At 40.9% G+C, this 18,446-nt stretch overlaps 2 protein-coding genes across 2 annotated transcripts; both read left to right on the top strand.

Annotated features, from left to right (window-relative positions):
• The first annotated feature begins 2,110 nt into the window (after positions 1 to 2,110).
• On the top strand, positions 2,111 to 5,810 carry LOC110157460 (leucine-rich repeat-containing protein 3-like). The gene is made up of 6 exons (XM_020921806.2): positions 2,111 to 2,254; positions 2,522 to 2,647; positions 3,218 to 3,382; positions 4,281 to 4,359; positions 4,541 to 4,608; positions 5,640 to 5,810. The coding sequence occupies exons 1-6, from the start codon at positions 2,111 to 2,113 to the stop codon at positions 5,808 to 5,810; spliced, it is 753 nt and encodes a 250-aa protein (XP_020777465.1).
• An 8,271-nt stretch (positions 5,811 to 14,081) lies between these two features.
• sem1 (SEM1 26S proteasome subunit) lies at positions 14,082 to 14,266 on the top strand. Its single transcript, XM_020921805.2, is given in 2 exon segments — positions 14,082 to 14,160; positions 14,163 to 14,266. Coding segments are annotated over 2 exon segments (183 nt in total).
• The last annotated feature ends 4,180 nt before the right edge of the window (positions 14,267 to 18,446 follow it).

Below are 18,446 nucleotides of genomic sequence, written 5' to 3'. Positions count from 1 at the left end.
CTGTAATAAAATAATTTTGTAAAATAAACCGAAAAATACTCTTGGCGATACATCGATACTGCAGCCCATGATATTGATACTGTATGTATATTAAATGATACAGTATATCGATATTTCAATAGTTTTAGACACCCTTAGTCACGTCTGAACTACTTTACATGGGCATCTCTCAAAACGTACTTTCCTGTTTGCAGTTAGTCCAAAACTCCAGAGCATGACAGGAACCAAAAAACGAGAACACATCACACCAATCCTTGCGTCTTTGCTCTGGCTTCCTGTTCGATTTAGAATTGGTTTTAAGATTTTATGGTTTGTTTTTAAAGCTTTGAATGTTCTGGCCCCGTCTGTCTCGGACCTCATCCAAATTTACACCCCCACATGCTCTGAGATCCGAGGTCCAGCTCCAACTCATTTGGCCTAAGACAAAACTTCAAATCAGCGGGAACAGGACCTTCTCTGTGACCAGCCCCAAATTGTGGAACACTCTGCCCCCCACGTCCCAACAGCCCCACAGAGGAGAGTTTAAAGTTTCATCTTAAGACACACTTTTACTCTCTAACACTGCCTGAATTGTGTGTTCCTCTGTGTCTTTTATTTATTTTATTTTACTCATAGTTTTATTATTTTTATCTTTATGCATTTTAACACTTTTTATTTATTGTTTTTAATCATGATTTACTGTCTTTTATTGTATGAATTTGTCTGTGCTGCACTTTGGAAACTGTCATGTTTGTGAAATGTGCTATAGAAATAAAGTTCATCGGATTTTGACATAAACATTGACATTTAGATTCTAGATGCAGTCGTATGTCCCGCCCCCTGCTCTTATTGGCCAGCCTCTGAGTGATTGACAGGCGTGAGTAAAGTCCACTGAAACATGCCCGGGTTATTTTGGTCCAAATCCACTTTTTAAAACAAAGGAGATCCGGTTTTAATCCTGTGTTTGAGTTTATAATCCCACTCTTAATCTGGGACTCTGCTCCGCACACTCAGATTTCAGATCATTTTTTATCATCGTAATATCGTTTGGATTTGGAGGATTCAGATTCTGGATTTGGACCTTTTCCTGCCAATATTTTCCATTTGATCCACTTATTTATTGGGACGCTTTTTCTTTTGTTTAGACCTGGTTTAGTCCTGATTTAGCCTTGTATAGTCCAGGGTTTTTTCAGGTGGGTTTATTCCTGGTTCTGGACCTGCTTAAAACCTGGTTTAGTCCTGGTTTGGGACCTGGTTTAGTTCAGATTTAGTTTGGGTTTAGTCCTGGTTCAGATCTGGTTTTGTCCTGGATTTGGAGCCTGTCTAGACATGGCTTTGTTGTAGTGCTGCACCTGTTTTGACCTGTTTTGACCTGTTTAGACCAGTTTTAGACCAGTTTACACCAGTCTAAGACCAGTTTAGACCTGTTTAAACCTGTTTAAACCAGTTTTAGACCTGTTTAGACCAGTTTAGACCTGTTTTAGACCTGATTTAGACCTGTTTTAGACCTTTTTAAACCAGTTTTAGACCTGTTTAAACCTGTTTAGGCCAGTTTTAGACCTGTTTAGACCAGTTTTAGACCAGTTTTAGACCTGTTTAGACCTGTTTATATCTGTTTTAGACCTGTTTAGACCTGTTTTAGACCTGTTTTGGACCTGGTTTAGTCTTCTTTTAAACCTAGATTTTCTGATTCGATAGATTAGTCCTGGTTAGGATGAATTTGTTATAAATTTGTGACCCTTTATCTGGGTAGTTCTTGTTTAGACTTGGTTTTTGACCCTGTTTGTGTCTTAGGTTAGTCCTGGTTCTGGAACTTTTTAGTCCTAATTTAGACATGGGACTGCACCTGGACTAAACCAATTCAGTCCTGGCTCAGTCTTCGTTTTGTCCCAATGTAGTCCTGGTTTAGTCCTGGAGTAGTCCTGGTTTAGACCTGGTGTAGTCCTGGTTTCTGGTGTAGTCCTGGTGTAGTCCTGGTGTAGTCCTGGTGTAGTCCTGGTTTAGTCCTGGTGTAGTCCTGGTTTAGTCTGGTTTAGTTTACCTGGTTTAGTCCTGGTTTAGTCCTCGTTTAATCCTGGTTTAGTACCAGTTTAGTCCTGGTGTAGTTCTAGTTTAGTCCTGGTTCTGGACCATGGCCCTAGTCCTGGTTCTTCTTCTCTGGTCCTCCGGTGCCTGGGCGGGATCTTCTTCTGCGGTGTCGGTGAGAGTGTGTCAGGGCTCAGAGTCGCCCTCTGGCTTCTTCACCCTGAGGTGCAGCAGCCGCGCCCTCACTCAGGTACTACTCAGATACTAACTCAAATACTACTGCTACTACTACTGCTACTACTACTAAAAAAATCAATTCTTGACATGCTAACTAATAAACTGAATAAACTGGAGACTCTGGGAAATGTTTTAATAACTTGGTTTATAAAGTTTCAGAAAAAGATTAGAAACATTATAGGCAATAAATAGTAAATCAATAAGAATCATATTACATAAAGTGATGCTGCTACTACTACTTCTCCTGTACTATCTGTGTGTGTGTACTACCTGTGCTCAGGTCCCGGCCGCTGTCCCCGTGCACACAGTCCGACTCCTCCTGGACAGAAACCTGCTCCGCTCTGTGCCTCCAAACGCCTTTGCCCACCTGCACCGCCTCGAGACTCTGGACCTGTCCCACAACAAGGTCTGGGTCTGGGTTAGTCCTGGTTTAGTCTGGGTTAGTCCTGGGTTAGTCCTGGGTTAGTCCTGGTTTAGTCCTGGGTTAGTCCTGGTTTAGTCCTGGGTTAGTCCTGGTTTAGTCCTGGTTAGTCCTGGTTAGTCCTGGTTTAGTCCTGGGTTAGTCCTGGTTAGTCCTGGTTTAGTCCTGGGTTAGTCCTGGTTTAGTCCTGGGTTAGTCCTGGGTTAGTCCTGGTTTAGTCCTGGGTTAGTCCTGGTTTAGTCCTGGGGTTAGTCCTGGTTAGTCCTGGTTTAGTCCTGGGTTAGTTCTGGGTTAGTCCTGGTTTAGTCCTGGGTTAGTCCTGGTTTAGTCCTGGGGTTAAGGCTGGTTCAGTCCTGGTTTAGTCCTGGGTTAGTTCTGGGTTAGTCCTGGTTTAGTCCTGGTTTAGTCCTGGGTTAAGGCTGGGTTAGTCCTGGGTTAGTCCTGGGTTAGTCCTGGGTTAGTCCTGGTTTAGTCCTGGGGTTAAGGCTGGTTCAGTCCTGGTTTAGTCTTTGTTAAGTTCTGGTCTGACCTTGTCCTGGTCTGGTCCGGGTCCAGCTCTCGTCCCTGGACCCCGGGTGTTTTCGGGGATTGTCCGGTTCTCTGCGTTTCCTGGATCTTTCGTCCAATCAGCTGTCAGTGCTGGAGCTCGCGTCTCTGGGTGGACTCCAAGCCCGAACCAACCTGACCCACAACCCCTGGCACTGCAACTGCAGTACTCAGGTACTAGACAAGTACTACTTATATCACTACTACTACTGCTACTACTACTACTACTACTACTACTACTACTATTACTACTACTACTACTACTACTACTACTTTTACTACTACTACTACTACTACTTTTACTATTACTACTACTATTACTACTACTACTATTACTACTAGTATTGCTACTACTGCTACTACTACTTCTACTACTAGTACTACTATTACAACTATTACCGCTACTGCTACTAGTACTAATACAACAACAACAACAACTACTACTACTAATACTATTACTAGTACTATTACTACTACTACTATTACTACTACTACTACTATTACTCCTACTTCTACTACTATTACTACTACTACTATTAATACTGTTACTGCTAGTACTACCATTACTACTACTATTACTACTACTACTACTATAACTACTGTTACTATTACTACAACTATTACTATTACTTCTATTACTACTATTAGTATTACTTCTATTACTATTACTACTACTATTACTACTACTACTACTACCACTATTACTATTACTACTATTACTACTGTTACTACTAGTACTACCATTACTACTACTACTACTACCACCATTACTATTACTATTACTTCTACTACTATTACTACTATTACTACTACTACTACTATTACCACTATTAGATATTACTACTACTGCTACTGTTACTACTACTACTACTACTACTACGACTACTCCTACTACTACTACTACTGCAGCAGTGATGGACTATTTCTAGTATCGTGTGTGTAGAAGTGCAGAGTTCAGATAAATGTCTGTGACTCAATGTAAACACACACGTCGACATCACACTCATGTTTTTACTTCAGACTTTCCTCTGAGCATGTGACAGTGACCTGCAGTACCTCTGTACTCCTGCAGGAGGCGCTCCCCGAACTGCAGCTCGACCCACTGTCTCTGAACGACGTCATCTGTCAGAGCTCCAACATCCCCAACCTGGGTATGATACTACAACTGTGTACTATTACTGCTACTGCTACTGTTAGTACTACTGTTAGCACTGCTGTTAGTACTTCTGTTAGTACTGCTGTTAGTACTGCTGTTAGTACTGCTGTTAGTACTGCTGTTAGTACCACAGCTGCCTCTCTGTGCTTCTCTTTGACACTCCTCTGTTCTGACAGGTGCAGTTGGGGCTCCGGTCCTGGTCCTGGTCCAGGACTGGGATCTGTGTGAGTCTGTGAGGAAACAGGTAAATCCAGTTTCAGAGTAAAGGCAGAGGCCGATGTAACTCATTAGTCGATTCTCTGTCCAAACTCCAAAGTTTTGATCCACAAATGTTTTTCCTTCTCATTATTTGTTTGGGATCAGCTCCACAACTTGAGTCAAACTTTTTTTCAGCTGAAACACTCTCGTCTTTGGGGTTGAAAAATGGCTTCATTTTTGGAAACTGTACAAAACTTTGAACTTTGTGCCAGTTTTTGTTTCATGTGGATAGGCCCAGTAATTACAGAGATTTTAAATCCATTTGTTTTTTTTCCTTGAGTTTTCATCTTAGAACTTTTTTGTCAGTGTTTGCTAATGGGTCATTCCACCTCAGTTCACCCGAAAAAACATGTGATTTGAACCCTCACGTTGTCCAATTGCAAAGAAAATTGGTGTATGGGTAAGTCATGGCCAACAAAGCCAAAACTTCAAATTTTAATATGATTGGAGTAACGGTTGTTGAGATATTGCAATTTCATTTTTTCACTTTTTTGCATAGTCCCCAAATTTCTAATTGCATTTACTCAGCAACTACTGGTCCGATATTAAAAATGAAAGTATTCCCGGAAAGGGGAAATCATAATGTCAGATTTGGATTCCTTATGATGCCTCCTTTCCAGAGACATCTTGGTTTATGATATCGGACCAATAGTTCCTGAGTAAATGCAAGTTAAATTTCTGTGACCATGCCAAAAAGTAAGAAAAAATTAAATTGTGATATCTTGGAAACTGTTGATACGATCAAACTAAAATTTGAAATTTTGGCTTTTCTGGCTATGATTTACCAATATACCAAGTTTCATCAAAATTAGACAAAGTAGTGTTTAATTCAATGGGTGAACTGAGGTGGACTGGCCCTAACGTTGTCCAATTGCAAAAGAAAATGTTGAAAATGTCTCCATGGGATTTGTTAAAAATATCACCATAGTGATACATGTAGAACCCCCCCAGTGTGATGTCACTGCAGTAGTATCCACAGAGATTCTCCATGTTCATGATGTTCCATGTTGTGTGCAGGTGGACTTGGTGATGCTTCTGACGATGGGCGTGTGGTTTCTCGCTCTGGTCCTCTTCTTCTTTTTCTACGTCCATCAGAACCAGGTCCACGCCCAGCGCCACCTGCAGTACATCAAGACCATGCACATGAACCCGGACATGGAACCAGAGCCAGAGCCCACCCAGGACTGAACCCAGATAACCCCCCAGAGACCCAGGACTGAACCTAGACCCCCCAAAGACCCAGAACTTGACCCAGTCCAGGAGTGAACCCAGAACCCTGCAAAGATCCAGAACCCGACCCAATCCAGGACTGAAGTGTTCCAGGTGACCCCAAAACCCCAAAACTCCTAAAAGCTGCTCCACTGAGTCTTTAAGGTCTTGCACTGTGTAACATTTTGGTCGACCGTCACCTCCGTCTCTATGGATACACTATTTCTCTGTCTGGAATGTTCCACAGTGTGACATTAAACAGCTCTACTTTACAATTATTCAATTACAGGTGGTTTTAAAGATCAAAAATACCTAGAAAAACAGACATTGTGACTGTGAGAGGGGTCGCCTCTCCACAGATCTGACCTGTCACTTGGTCTGGTTTGGTCTCCATGAACACAGAAAGGATTTAATACCATACTGTGGAACATACCAGACAAAGCAATAACATCTCCATGGAGAAAAGTATTTGATGGACCCTCCAGCAGAAAAGTTACACAGTGCACTTTAACACTGAGCTGGTGTGTGTTTGAAACACACACAAACACACTGATGTTGACAAAGGACAATGTGCTTGATAAGACTTGACTCCATATCCACGTGAACAGAGACATGATAGAAGTGTAATAATATCAGGATGCTCCATGTGACATGTTGGTGAGCGCCCCCCAGAGGCTCACACAAAACACACCATCAACATTTATACACTGGAAGAAAAACAATATCTAGCTCAATTAAAATGACTTCAATTAAGAACATTTAACTTTATGTGAGTCAATTCACCTTGACAAGTCAAATGATCGACCATTGGAATAAGTGTCAGCTCAAGCAACATTCCATTTAGTTTCTTATTTTAAGAGCAAAAAGTTGTAGTTTTTCTTATTTTAAGTGTAGGAAGATGTATTTTCATATATAAAAAGTCTTGTTCCACTGTCACATCATTTTACTTGTCAAGTGAAATTTACTCAAATCATGATAAAACTTCATATAATTCAAGTTATGTTAACTGGACTAGATTGAGTTTTTTGCAGTGTAGTTTATGATAAGGAGTAGAATGGACATGTACACATGAACTCTTGGTACACAGAATACACATACAGTATGAGGCTAAAGTACATGTATGTTCATGTATACACATATGGAACATACAGGCTGCTGTACGTGCTCAAATAGAACAGACATAGATGTCAGTTGTATTTTACTTAATGAAAACAGAAACTCTTATAGGCACTGGACACTCTCGTGTGTGGAAACATACTGTTGTAGATCTAACACATCTGGAACATGAGAAGAGGAACTTTTCAGACTTACATATGTCTCCTTTAAAAAAGAGTATAAAGTGTTATGTTTTCAAAGCTATAAATCTCTGGAATGAATGAATTATGTGTTAAATTTAGTTTAATTTATCTTTTGTCTCTTATTAAGTTGTAAGTGAAATTGTAAATATGAACTTGCTGTTCATACGCTGAATTCTGTCATTGTTTTATATGGTTTGGTGTTAGAAGTACTTTTACTTCAGCCTAAACTCCTTCAGTCATGATCCATGGAGGTGGACTTTATATGTCTTGTTTTGATTTTTTAATTTTATTTATTTATTTTTTGTAGTGCTGCAAAAATTACAGAATAAACTACCACCACCACTACTACTACTACTACTACTACTACTACTACTACTACTACTACTACTACTACTATACTACTACTACTACTACTACTACTACTACTACTACTACTACTACTACTACTACTACTACTACTACTACTACTACTACTACTACTACTACTACTACTACTACTACTACTACTACTACTACTACTACTACTATACTACTACTACTACTACTACTACTACTACTACTACTACTACTACTACTACTACTACTACTACTACTACTACTACTATACTACTACTACTACTACTACTACTACTACTACTACTACTACTACTACTACTACTACTACTACTACTACTACTACTACTTACTACTACTACTACTACTACTACTACTACTACTACTACTACTACTATTACTACTACTACTACTACTACTACTACTACTACTACTACTACTACCTACTACTACTACTTACTACCACCACTACTACTACTACTACCACCACCACTACTACTACTACTACTACTACTACTACTACTCTTACTAATACTACTACTACTGCTACTACTACTACTACTTTAAAACTTGCTACTAATACTTTACTACTTAATTATATGTTATATGTTATATTTTGTTTGTATTTATTTATTTATTATTTTTGTTGTTTTGTTTCCTCATTAAACAAATAAACCTGTGAACATTCCAGAAGTTATTTTTGTAATCTTAGTCTTATATTACGCAGTGTGGCTTTAAAGCTGCCACCTGGAATTCTAGTGACTGACTCGCCCTGTTGTATTCTCACACTTCACCACTAGAGGCTGTCTATGTTACTGCTGTCTGAGAGTAAGAAGAACATTTATTAATTTGATTGATTTATTTATTTGACTGGGACAGAGTTAATGGACAAACATGACACAACATGAATGTAAACACACCCGACTGTACGCTAAGGCTCATTTCCATTTGTGGACCCAAAGGGCAGGGGTCACAGGGGCCAAACTATAAAATATTGCACACTCCACTCACTACACAGTTCCCATCATTACACAGTCCAAAATATTGCACAGTCCAGTCATGGCACAATTCCTGTTATTTTGCCATCAGTTTGGCCACACATTCAGTTTATGCAAATATATGTCCATAGAAGATCATACCAGTTTGTCAAAGCAGGTCTGGGTCTGGTTAGTACTTGGATGGAGACACTGGGAAAATCTGGAGCCACTGGGGGGCGCCAGTCACAAAAAGTATCATTGTGTCCTTAGGCAAGACACTTCACCCACTTTGCCTAGTATGAAAGTGGTGTGTGCATGAGTGAAGGTGGTTGGAGGGATCAGTGGCACAGATTAGCAGCCTTGCTTCTGTCAGTCTGTCCCAGGGCAGCTGTGGCTACAATAGTAGCTTACACCACTCAGTGTTGAGTGAATGAATAATGATCTGTGAAGTCTCTTTGAGTGTCCAAAAAAGTGCTGTATAAAACTGATGCATTATTATTTATTTTCAATCACAGTGCAACTACACATGAGACATGTTTGATTTGACCATAATCACTTTTTCATTTGAACTTTAAAAGAGCTGTACATAGGACACTCTCTCAGTGTTAGAGCTGTACGTAGAACACTCTCTCAGTGTTAGAGCTGTACGTAGGACACTCTCTCGGTGTTAGAGCTTTACGTAGGACACTCTCTCAGTGTTAGAGCTTTACGCTTAGAACACTCTCTCGTGTTTAGAGCTTTACGTAGAACACTCTCTCAGTGTTAGAGCTTTAGAGCTTTACGTAGGACACTCTCTCGGTGTTAGAGCTTTACGTAGGACACTCTCTCGGTGTTAGAGCTGTACGTAGGACACTCTCTCAGTGTTAGAGCTTTACGTAGGACACTCTCTCGGTGTTAGAGCTTTACGTAGGACACTCTCTCAGTGTTAGAGCTGTACGTAGGACACTCTCTCAGTTAGAGTTGTACGTAGGACACTCTCTCGGTGTTAGAGCTGTACGTAGGACACTCTCTCAGTGTTAGAGCTGTACATAGGACACTATCTCAGTGTTAGAGCTAGAGTAGGACACTCTCTCAGTGTTAGAGCTTTACGTAGAACACTCTCTCAGTGTTAGAGCTTTACGTAGAACACTCTCTGTGTTAGAGCTTTACGTAGGACACTCTCTCGGTGTTAGAGCTTTACGTAGAACACTCTCTGTGTTAGAGCTTTACGTAGGACACTCTCTCGGTGTTAGAGCTTTACGTAGGACACTCTCTCGGTGTTAGAGCTTTACGTAGGACACTCTCTCGGTGTTAGAGCTTTACGGGGGGGGGGGGCAGATGAGAGGGGACAGGTGAAAGGGGAGGGCCAGATGGGGGGGGGGGGGGGGGGCAGCTGAGAGGGGACAGGTGAGGTGAACAGGGGAACAGTTTTCACATCTGCCATCTGATAACAAAAAATCAAATAACCTGAGGGATAGTACTTTTAAAGGTGCATTGTGTAACTTTTCTGGTGGGGGTTTGTCACCTGCTTGTTTCTATGGAGATGGTATCATTCTGCCTGGAATGTTCCACAGTATGATATTAAACAGCTCTACTTTACATGTATTTAATTACAGGTGGTTTTATAACTCAAAAATTCCTATAAAAACTAGTTTGGGCTCCATGAAGATAGAAAGGTTTAATGCCACACTGTGAAACATTCTAGACAAAACAAGAACATCTCCATGGAGAAAAGAATTTGATGTACCCTCCACCACTAAAGTTATACAATGCATCTTTAAATTCCACTGATGAGATGAGAATGTTCCTCAGACAAACCCGCAGAATGAGGCCTGTTTCACTCACTCTTCAAATTAAAAGTCAAATATTCCCGTTTCTTTTCTGCGTGTAATTACAGTTTTGAGTTTGATGTTTATAATTGTTCCGCTGACAGGAGCAGGAGCTTTGTCGATGAGCTGTGAGACGTCTGAATATCTGAATACGAAATGTCTGCCTCCATCTGTGCCACAATCACAGAACTTCACTTCTCTGTCTCCTGCTCCAAGAATCCACTAATCACACAGCCAGGTTTGATTAGACAGGAGCAGATGGTACAGACAGAGGAGACAGTGTAGTCCCTCAGGTTAGAAAGAAGGTTAGGTTTATATTATTGTAGCTGCAGGCAAATGTGTGTCTGTATTTGTCCCTTTCACGTGTTTCTGCGGGTCAAGCGTCTCCCAGTCCTGTGCAAGATTCATTAAGACGGTGTCCGAATGTCCACACTACTCCCTACTCGCACGATTCAGGGTCACGCCATAAACCTTTTCCACAACGGCCGGAATGCCCCACTGCAGGTTTGTGGAACTTCCAGTTAATGGTTTTCTGTGTCAAAATGTGTGTGTAAATGTGTGTCATATTCTCCAGCAGCTTCATAAATCTGTCCCATCACCAAATCTTCAACCAACAAACTCCACAAAGGATAAACATTCTAACATGAAGAACTATCAAGAGAAGAAAGACGACATCTTAAAGGGCCCATCTGATGCAAAAATAACTCTTTTCACATTGTATCTTCTGCACATATACAAGCACAGTTTGGGTTTTGGAACATCCATTACATCAGGGGTGCCCACACTTCAGCATGCGAGCTACTTACAAAATGACCAAGTCAAAATGATCTACCTAATACAAAGCCAAGCAAACTGCACTGAAACACTCTGTGCCCCTTTTTTGGATCCTCACCCACAGTTTGAGAACCTCTTCTTTAAGAGAACTTCCTCTGGCACTTTACACAAAACTGTGAAAAAAGTGAAGGAAGATTTTAAAACCTGTTTTTTAAAGTTCCAAACTGGAGTTACATTCTTTTCTGGTTTTGCAGTGATATTTACCAGCCTCTGCACATTTACCAAACCAAACGCACATCGTGACAAACACAGATGCATTTGTCACTTTTGTTAGACAAACTTCAGCCAAATGTGGCAGTAGGTCTGTTCTGTAGATCCGCTCTATGCTGTAGACCTGCTTTGTGCCAACACTGGAACTCAAATTTAGACTGGTTTTTGCTTCACGTTTGGTCTTGCTCTTCTAATCAGCCGCACTGTGGGAGGGGCTTGTGTTCGCTGTACACAGGAAGGAGCGAGAGCGTGAAAAGGAGAGGGGCGGCGTGCTGACGTGAGGCAGATGGACAGTCTGAGTGAACAAGTTACTTATGTTTTATTCATGACCATAACACAGTACTTCTCAGTTATTTTCTATCACTCCGCCCATAGGAAGAAGAAAACATTCTCCACTCCTCAGAACCACTAGCCTGATTCGTCCGACCTCGCAGCATTAGGATTTGTTCGCTTGATGGTAGGCGGGTACATTTTTTGATTTAACCAATCGCTGCTGTTTGGTCATGGTGTATGTAACGCTCCAAATCCCGTAGGAAAAAAGGACAATAATGTCTTTCCGTTTGATAAAATTCACCAAACATTCTCTTTGTTCCGACTTTAAATCCTCTCGGGAATTGTTGGATTGGCTGGTGCCTAGACTCGCACTTCCAGGCTTTTTGTAAACCGTCTAGTGTATTCTGATTCCTGGAGAGAAATTAAAGTGGAGTGGAGGCACTAGGTGGTGCCAGACTGGCTACAGAACCACTACTAAACATGGACAAAACACACCCTCACCTTCAGTCGCCTACTCTGATCCATGAGCCGGTTTCACTTTGTGGAAACCGTCTGACCTCGCAGCATTAGGATTCGTTCACTCAACACTAAGTGGGTACTTTTTTAATTAACCAGTCGCTGCTATTTGGTTGTGACGTATGTAATGCTCCAATAACGTCTTTCCCCTTGAGAAAATTCACCAAACATTATTTTTGTTCCGGCTTTAAATCCTTGATTTCGGTAATCGTTGCCAACACAGAATGTCTGTCTTCGTCTGTGCTTTGTTTACTGTTGTGCTGTTCCACAAAAATGGACCCAGACAGACGCGACGAGTTTGACGTCATGGCTTCACAGCTCACACCTGATTGGCCGGTGCACAGCCTGCGACTTCCGGGGTTCTTGTAAACCATCTAGTGTATTCTGATTCTTGACCTAGTCGCTGGAGAGAAATGAAATTGAGCAGAGTTACTAGGTGGCACCAGCCTTGCTAAATATCCACATTATCAAACTGATTTTTAAGTTTAAAAGTAGAATCAGTCTGAGCGAACAAGTTACTTCTGTTTTATTCATTACCATAACGCAGTGCTTCTTAATTATTTTCTGTTGCGCCCCTCCTAGGAAGAAGAAAACATTTCCCACACACACACTTCACAGAACCACTACCAAACATGAACAAATTGCACCTTTGCCTTCAGTCGCCCACATACAAGAGCAAACGTTTTAGTTATGTCTCCAAAGTGACTCCCAGGACACATTCAGCACGCAGCAATTTCTACATCTCAGACAAAAAGCCAAAAATTCAGTTTGTTTACGTGAAATCCAGCATGAGGAAAAACTTGATAATTATTAGTCCATAAACACTTGTCTTTGTCAGTCTGATGTCATCTTTCTTTATATGAGAAATCAAGTTTTATCAGAGTTTAGCCTTTAGACTTTTTTCACGCAGACACCAGAGTCATGTGACCCGACCGTAGTGAGCCTGGTGTCCGAGTGCACTGTAGGGGGCGCTAAAGAGTGCGGGCCTATGTACTGAATGAGGAGTTACAGACTAGGATGGACATTGAGACACAGCCTGACCCGTCCTTTAAAAGTTCTTATTTTCTATTCTCTGATCTGTTATAATTCAGTTTCTTCGTCACAAACAGACCTGGAGGTGTGTTTTGTTTCATTCCTTCTATTTCACCTTGCATCAACAGAAAGTAAGAAGAAAATTTGTTTTTGGATAATTTCAGGTCTAAATTCCGTGTCTCTTGTGTAAAAGTCTGTTTTTACACCTGCAGCAGGTGAAGAGGAAAACACTCTTTGAAAGTTGATTGCCATGGTGACTATTAGGGCTGTGCAAAAATATTAAAATATCCAAATATTGTAGGATTTATGTTGATGATACAGTATCGATATCGTGAGCTGCTGTATTGATATATCACCAAGAGTATTTTTAGGTTATTTTACTAAATTATTTTGTGTAAGAGCTACAGTTGTGTTAACATTTTCACAGTTTTGAGTAAAATGGTGTTTCTCATATTCACTTTGCACAGACTTAGTGGACTTAATATCAGAGCCATGATTTAGCCTTTGTTTTTCACTGAACTGCATCAAATCGATTTGAAGTATATCATATCGAATACGATACGTTTTATATCGAAAATAAAACTTATCGTATCGTGGCCTATGTATCGAGGTATGTATTGTATCAGCAACTTCTTAATGATCCCAGCCCCAGTTTCAATAGAATGTCAAATCCTAAAAAAAAAAAAAAAATGTAATTTATAAAGTCCTGTCGTTGGACAAAATGCTGAGCTAATGTATTCTGTTGATACTTTGGAGGTGTGACGCTAACTGAAGGCACTGTTCTGTCTGAGCTTTGTTTTATCACAATCTGACCAGAACTACAACGAACGAGCTGATTTGTGCAGTTACACAACAGTCTTACACACAAATTACAGTCACAGACTAACTAGCCTTAGCCCACGGTTTCAGTTAGTTGACTCCGTTCACACACAGGACAAAGATACAGAGACATCCCAGAGACACAGAGACATGTTGGACAAGAACCAGCCCGTGGACCTCAGTGTTCTGGAGGAGGACAAAGGGTTTGAGGAGTTTCCTGAGGAACACTGGAAAAGGACGAGGACGCTCACGTGTGGGAGATCAACTGTGACGACGACAACATGGAGGACGACGTCTCCAACCAACTCAGAGCCGAGCTGGAGAAACACAGATGATGACAAAATGGAGACACTCACCAGGATCTGATTTTCACTGAGACGACTGTTATCACACTTTCATGTTATTAGGTTATTGAAAAAACATAAAACAAAAAATCAGTCACTCTCACCGTTTAGTTGAAAATCAAACTCCTGATCAGGACCATGAACACTCAGACTGATCACAGGCTCCTGATAATGTGCTCTTTAAATCACTTTTGAGTTTTCAGACAATCTTAAAACTTATGTGGCAGTGTTTACTATTCTAGTCTGGGCACTGTGTCTCCATGATAACTGCTGAACATTCCACCACAGAGACACATGTAGAAGACCCCCAGCGTGATGTCACTGCAAAGTGAGCTCGTGCAGGAGCGCTGTCTGCGCTGGATGATTATCTGAAATGAGAGTGGGGCTGCCGTGGGGCCGTGGGGCATCTCTGTATCTGAGGCGGCTGCTGTTGACTTAAACAGATTAAAACAGCTCAGCACTTTGTGTGACTTTAAAACACAAACACTTCTTTAAGTTCTTATCAAACCAAGAACTTTAAAACGGACCACAAACAAAAGAGAAGGAGCCAAGGCCAATGTTCAAATGAGGAGACGGGCTGACCACTCTGCTGCAAGTAACACAGAGAACACTTATATTAAAGGCACATCACCTAACTGCTCTCATTTTCAGCTGGTCTCCATGGTGATATTCTTACTTTCCCCTGGGATACTCCACAGTGTGGAATTAAACAAATACATCTTGTATTTATTCAATTACAGATGTTTTTATTTCTCAAAAGTACCACAAAAATCATGCATTATACATGAGAGGACCCTCTACTCCACAGATCTGACCTGAACTTTGGCCTGGTGATGAGGCCTGCTTGTCTCCATGGAGATAGTTAAATCTCCAGTGTCATACTGCAGAACATTCAGACCATCAAACATCAAACATACAGGAACATACAGGGACATACAGGCACATACAGGAACATACAGGAATACAGGAACATACAGGACATACAGGACATACAGGACATACAGGACATACAGGGACATACAGGGACATACAGGACATACAGGAACATACAGGGACATACAGGGGACATACAGGGACATACAGGACATACAGGGACATACAGGACATACAGGAACATACAGGACATACATCAGGAACATACAGGGACATACAGGGACATACAGGGACATACAGGGACATACAGGGACAACATACAGGGACATACAGGACATACAACATACAGACATACAGGACATACAGGGACATACAGGGACATACAGGGACATAGGGACATACAGGGACATACAGGGACATACAGGACATACAGGACATACAGGACATACAGGACATACAGGGACATACAGGAACATACAGGGACATACAGGGACATACAGGGACATACAGGGACATACAGGGACATACAGGGACATACAGGGACATACAGGGACATACAGGAACATACAGGGACATACAGGGACATACAGGGACATACAGGACATACAGGGACATACAGGGACATACAGGGACATTCAGGGACATACAGGGACATACAGGGACATACAGGAACATACAGGGACATATAGGGACATACAGGGACATACAGGCACATACAGGTCTTGTCAGGACCTGGATGGAGACCACTGAGAATATCAGGTGTCACCGGGGGGCGCCAGTGGCAAAAACTGTTGTTGTGTCCTTAGGCACTTCACCCACATTACCTAATATGAAAGTGGTGTGTGTGTGGATGTGTGTGTGTGTGTGTGTGTGAGTCAGTCTGCCCCAGGGCGGCTGTGGCTACAGTAGTATTTCACCACCACTGAGTGTTGAGTGATTGAATAATGAAGTGTAAAGAGTTGTGTGTGTCTTGAGACGTGCTGTATAAATGCAATGATTAATCAAGAAATGAATTAATGTCATGTCTAATCCAACTTTATTTCTAATGCATTTTAAAAAACAACCCAGTTGACCAAAGTGCAGTGCACAACAATAATTATAAAAAGTCACAAAACAGACACAAAGAACAAAAAGCATAAGACACACAAAAACACAGCCGACACTAAAAGTCAACATTCAACACAGTGAAATGCTGAAGTGAACATGTGAGGTTTAAGAGGTGATTTAAAAAACAAAAGTGACTCAGTGTAAAGTGCAGGACCAGTGCTTTCCACACTGGACCCACAGCAGACAAGGAGACCTCTGATTTCACTTTGTGGAAACTGTGTGACCTCACAGCATTAGGATTAATTCGCTTGATGGTAGGCAGGTACTTTTGGTCATGACGTATGTAATGCTCCGGAATGCTCAGTGGTGTCCAAGTAATTTCCGGCACAACAGCTCACAGTTGATTGGCCGGTGCCTGGTCTACGACTTCTGGGGTTCTTGCAAAGCGTCTGGTGTATTGTATTGTCCTGACCTAGTCACTGGAGAGAAATGAAATTGAGCGGAGGCAAATTGAGCGGAGACACTAGGTGGCACCAGCCCGGCTACAGAAGGAGCGCTCCAATCTAAGTTTTCTTTCTAAGTTTTTGGAACCACAAGCAAAGAATGAAGTGCTGACCTGAGTGAACGAGCGGAAGCGCAGGGCTGAAACACATCTGACAGATAATGTCCAAAAAATTGTGACGAATAAAAGGATTAAAAAAATGAGTGACAGGGAGCCAGTGCAAGGACAGTACAATGAGAGTGATGTGATAATACAAAAGTGCTCCACTGTGTTTTTAAACTCACACACCTTCACTAGAATCTGGAATTTGGATGATTTCAGATCTGGAACTGCCAAACTCTACTGAACTAAAAGTCAAAGGAGCTGTTCATGACATCACAAGGTGGAACAGAGCGTTTAGAGCTTCGGAGATGTTTACAGACTAATAATAAAGATTTACTCAAACATGTGAATGAAACAAAACACAACTGCAGCTCTGTTTCTGAGGAGGGAACAACATTCTAACACGTCTTGAAGCTCACAGTGTGTTTTGCGTACGATAGAACCTTTAATCTAATATTGCCTGAATTTAGTTTGAACTTTTTGACCCTGTTCTGTGAAACTTTGGATGATTTTCTCCTTTTCCTTTGGTGAATCTTAAATCTGGGGATGATGCAAAGATTTCCTGGTTGGTTGAAAATCCGCCTGAGGAGACTCGAGGCGGAAAACCCAACTATAATATGAGCAAAAAGAAACGTCTGTGTTATTGGAAGGGACCTGAGGAGCTCCTGCTTCAACTTACAGCACGAATTCATCATTTACAGAGCGAGGCGTGCGGAACAAATGTGTCGTTTAAATCCGTTTTGTGTTTCGTCTTGAGTTTTGCAGACGATCTTAAAACTTTTTTGTCTGTGTTTGTTAATGTGTGCATGTGTCTCCTCACTTCTGTAACACATAACCCCGTGTCCTGTCAATCATCACATCATTTCTGCACTGTTTCCCTTTTGACCTCTTGTATTTAGCGGAGGTTTTTCATTTATTTATTTATTATTGCTTATTTTTCTATTTTATTTCGTTTTTTTCCATTACATTTATATAATTATGCCTTATTTGACACTGCTGCTATCTTTTTTTGCTACATCTAGAATTTATTATTACCTTTTATATTTTTTCTCTAATTTCCCTTGTGTGCACTGTCAAATGGAACACTCGGGTTCAGCTCGTTTATTTTACTCACAGATATGAGTGTGTGGAGCTTAATGATTTTGGTAAAGTAACAGTCACTTTCAGGGAGAAAAAAAGCACAGTACTTGTCAGTTAGACTCAGGTCGACTTGAATGAGACGAGTCAGTTATTGTTACACATGTTACTGTGTGTTTGAACTGAAAATGAACAAAAGTATGTGCTTGTTTTTTTGTTTTTTTTTTTGCAAAGACTAATAAATATATTGTAAAATCAAACTTTACTCGAACTCAGTGATACTATTTTTTTCACAAGAGCCACACTGGAAGAGCAAAATCAAGAGGAGAGACACTTACACCAACACACACCATACACCATCTTTTTTTGCTACACATCTAGAGTTTATTATTACCTTTTATATTTCTCTTTGTTATTATATTATATTGTGATGTGTGAGCGACTGTCTCCAAATCATTTCTCTTGTGTTCACTGTCAAATCAAACACTAGGGACAAGTCACATTAGGGCCCGGTCAAGCAGAAGTAAACAACAAGGCCAAAAATTCAAGTTAATGCATCTGATATAAAAA

The sequence above is a fragment of the Boleophthalmus pectinirostris genome, unplaced genomic scaffold (assembly GCF_026225935.1).
Source record: "Boleophthalmus pectinirostris isolate CB_2022bp ecotype Guang Dong unplaced genomic scaffold, ASM2622593v1 HiC_scaffold_17, whole genome shotgun sequence".
In the NCBI taxonomy this organism is placed as follows: domain Eukaryota; kingdom Metazoa; phylum Chordata; class Actinopteri; order Gobiiformes; family Gobiidae; genus Boleophthalmus; species Boleophthalmus pectinirostris.
The sequence above is the reverse complement of the archived record's forward strand: the minus strand, read 5'-3'. Positions and strand labels throughout refer to the sequence as shown.

Excerpts from the sequence above, each read along its gene's own strand:
- LOC110157460 (XM_020921806.2), top strand. The coding sequence starts at position 2,111 with ATGGCCCTAGTCCTGGTTCTTCTTCTCTGGTCCTCCGGTGCCTGGGCG. Across the intron at positions 2,255-2,521 it reads GCAGCCGCGCCCTCACTCAG|GTCCCGGCCGCTGTCCCCGT; the intron begins GTACTACTCAGA and ends ACCTGTGCTCAG. Across the intron at positions 4,360-4,540 it reads CTCCAACATCCCCAACCTGG|GTGCAGTTGGGGCTCCGGTC; the intron begins GTATGATACTAC and ends CTGTTCTGACAG.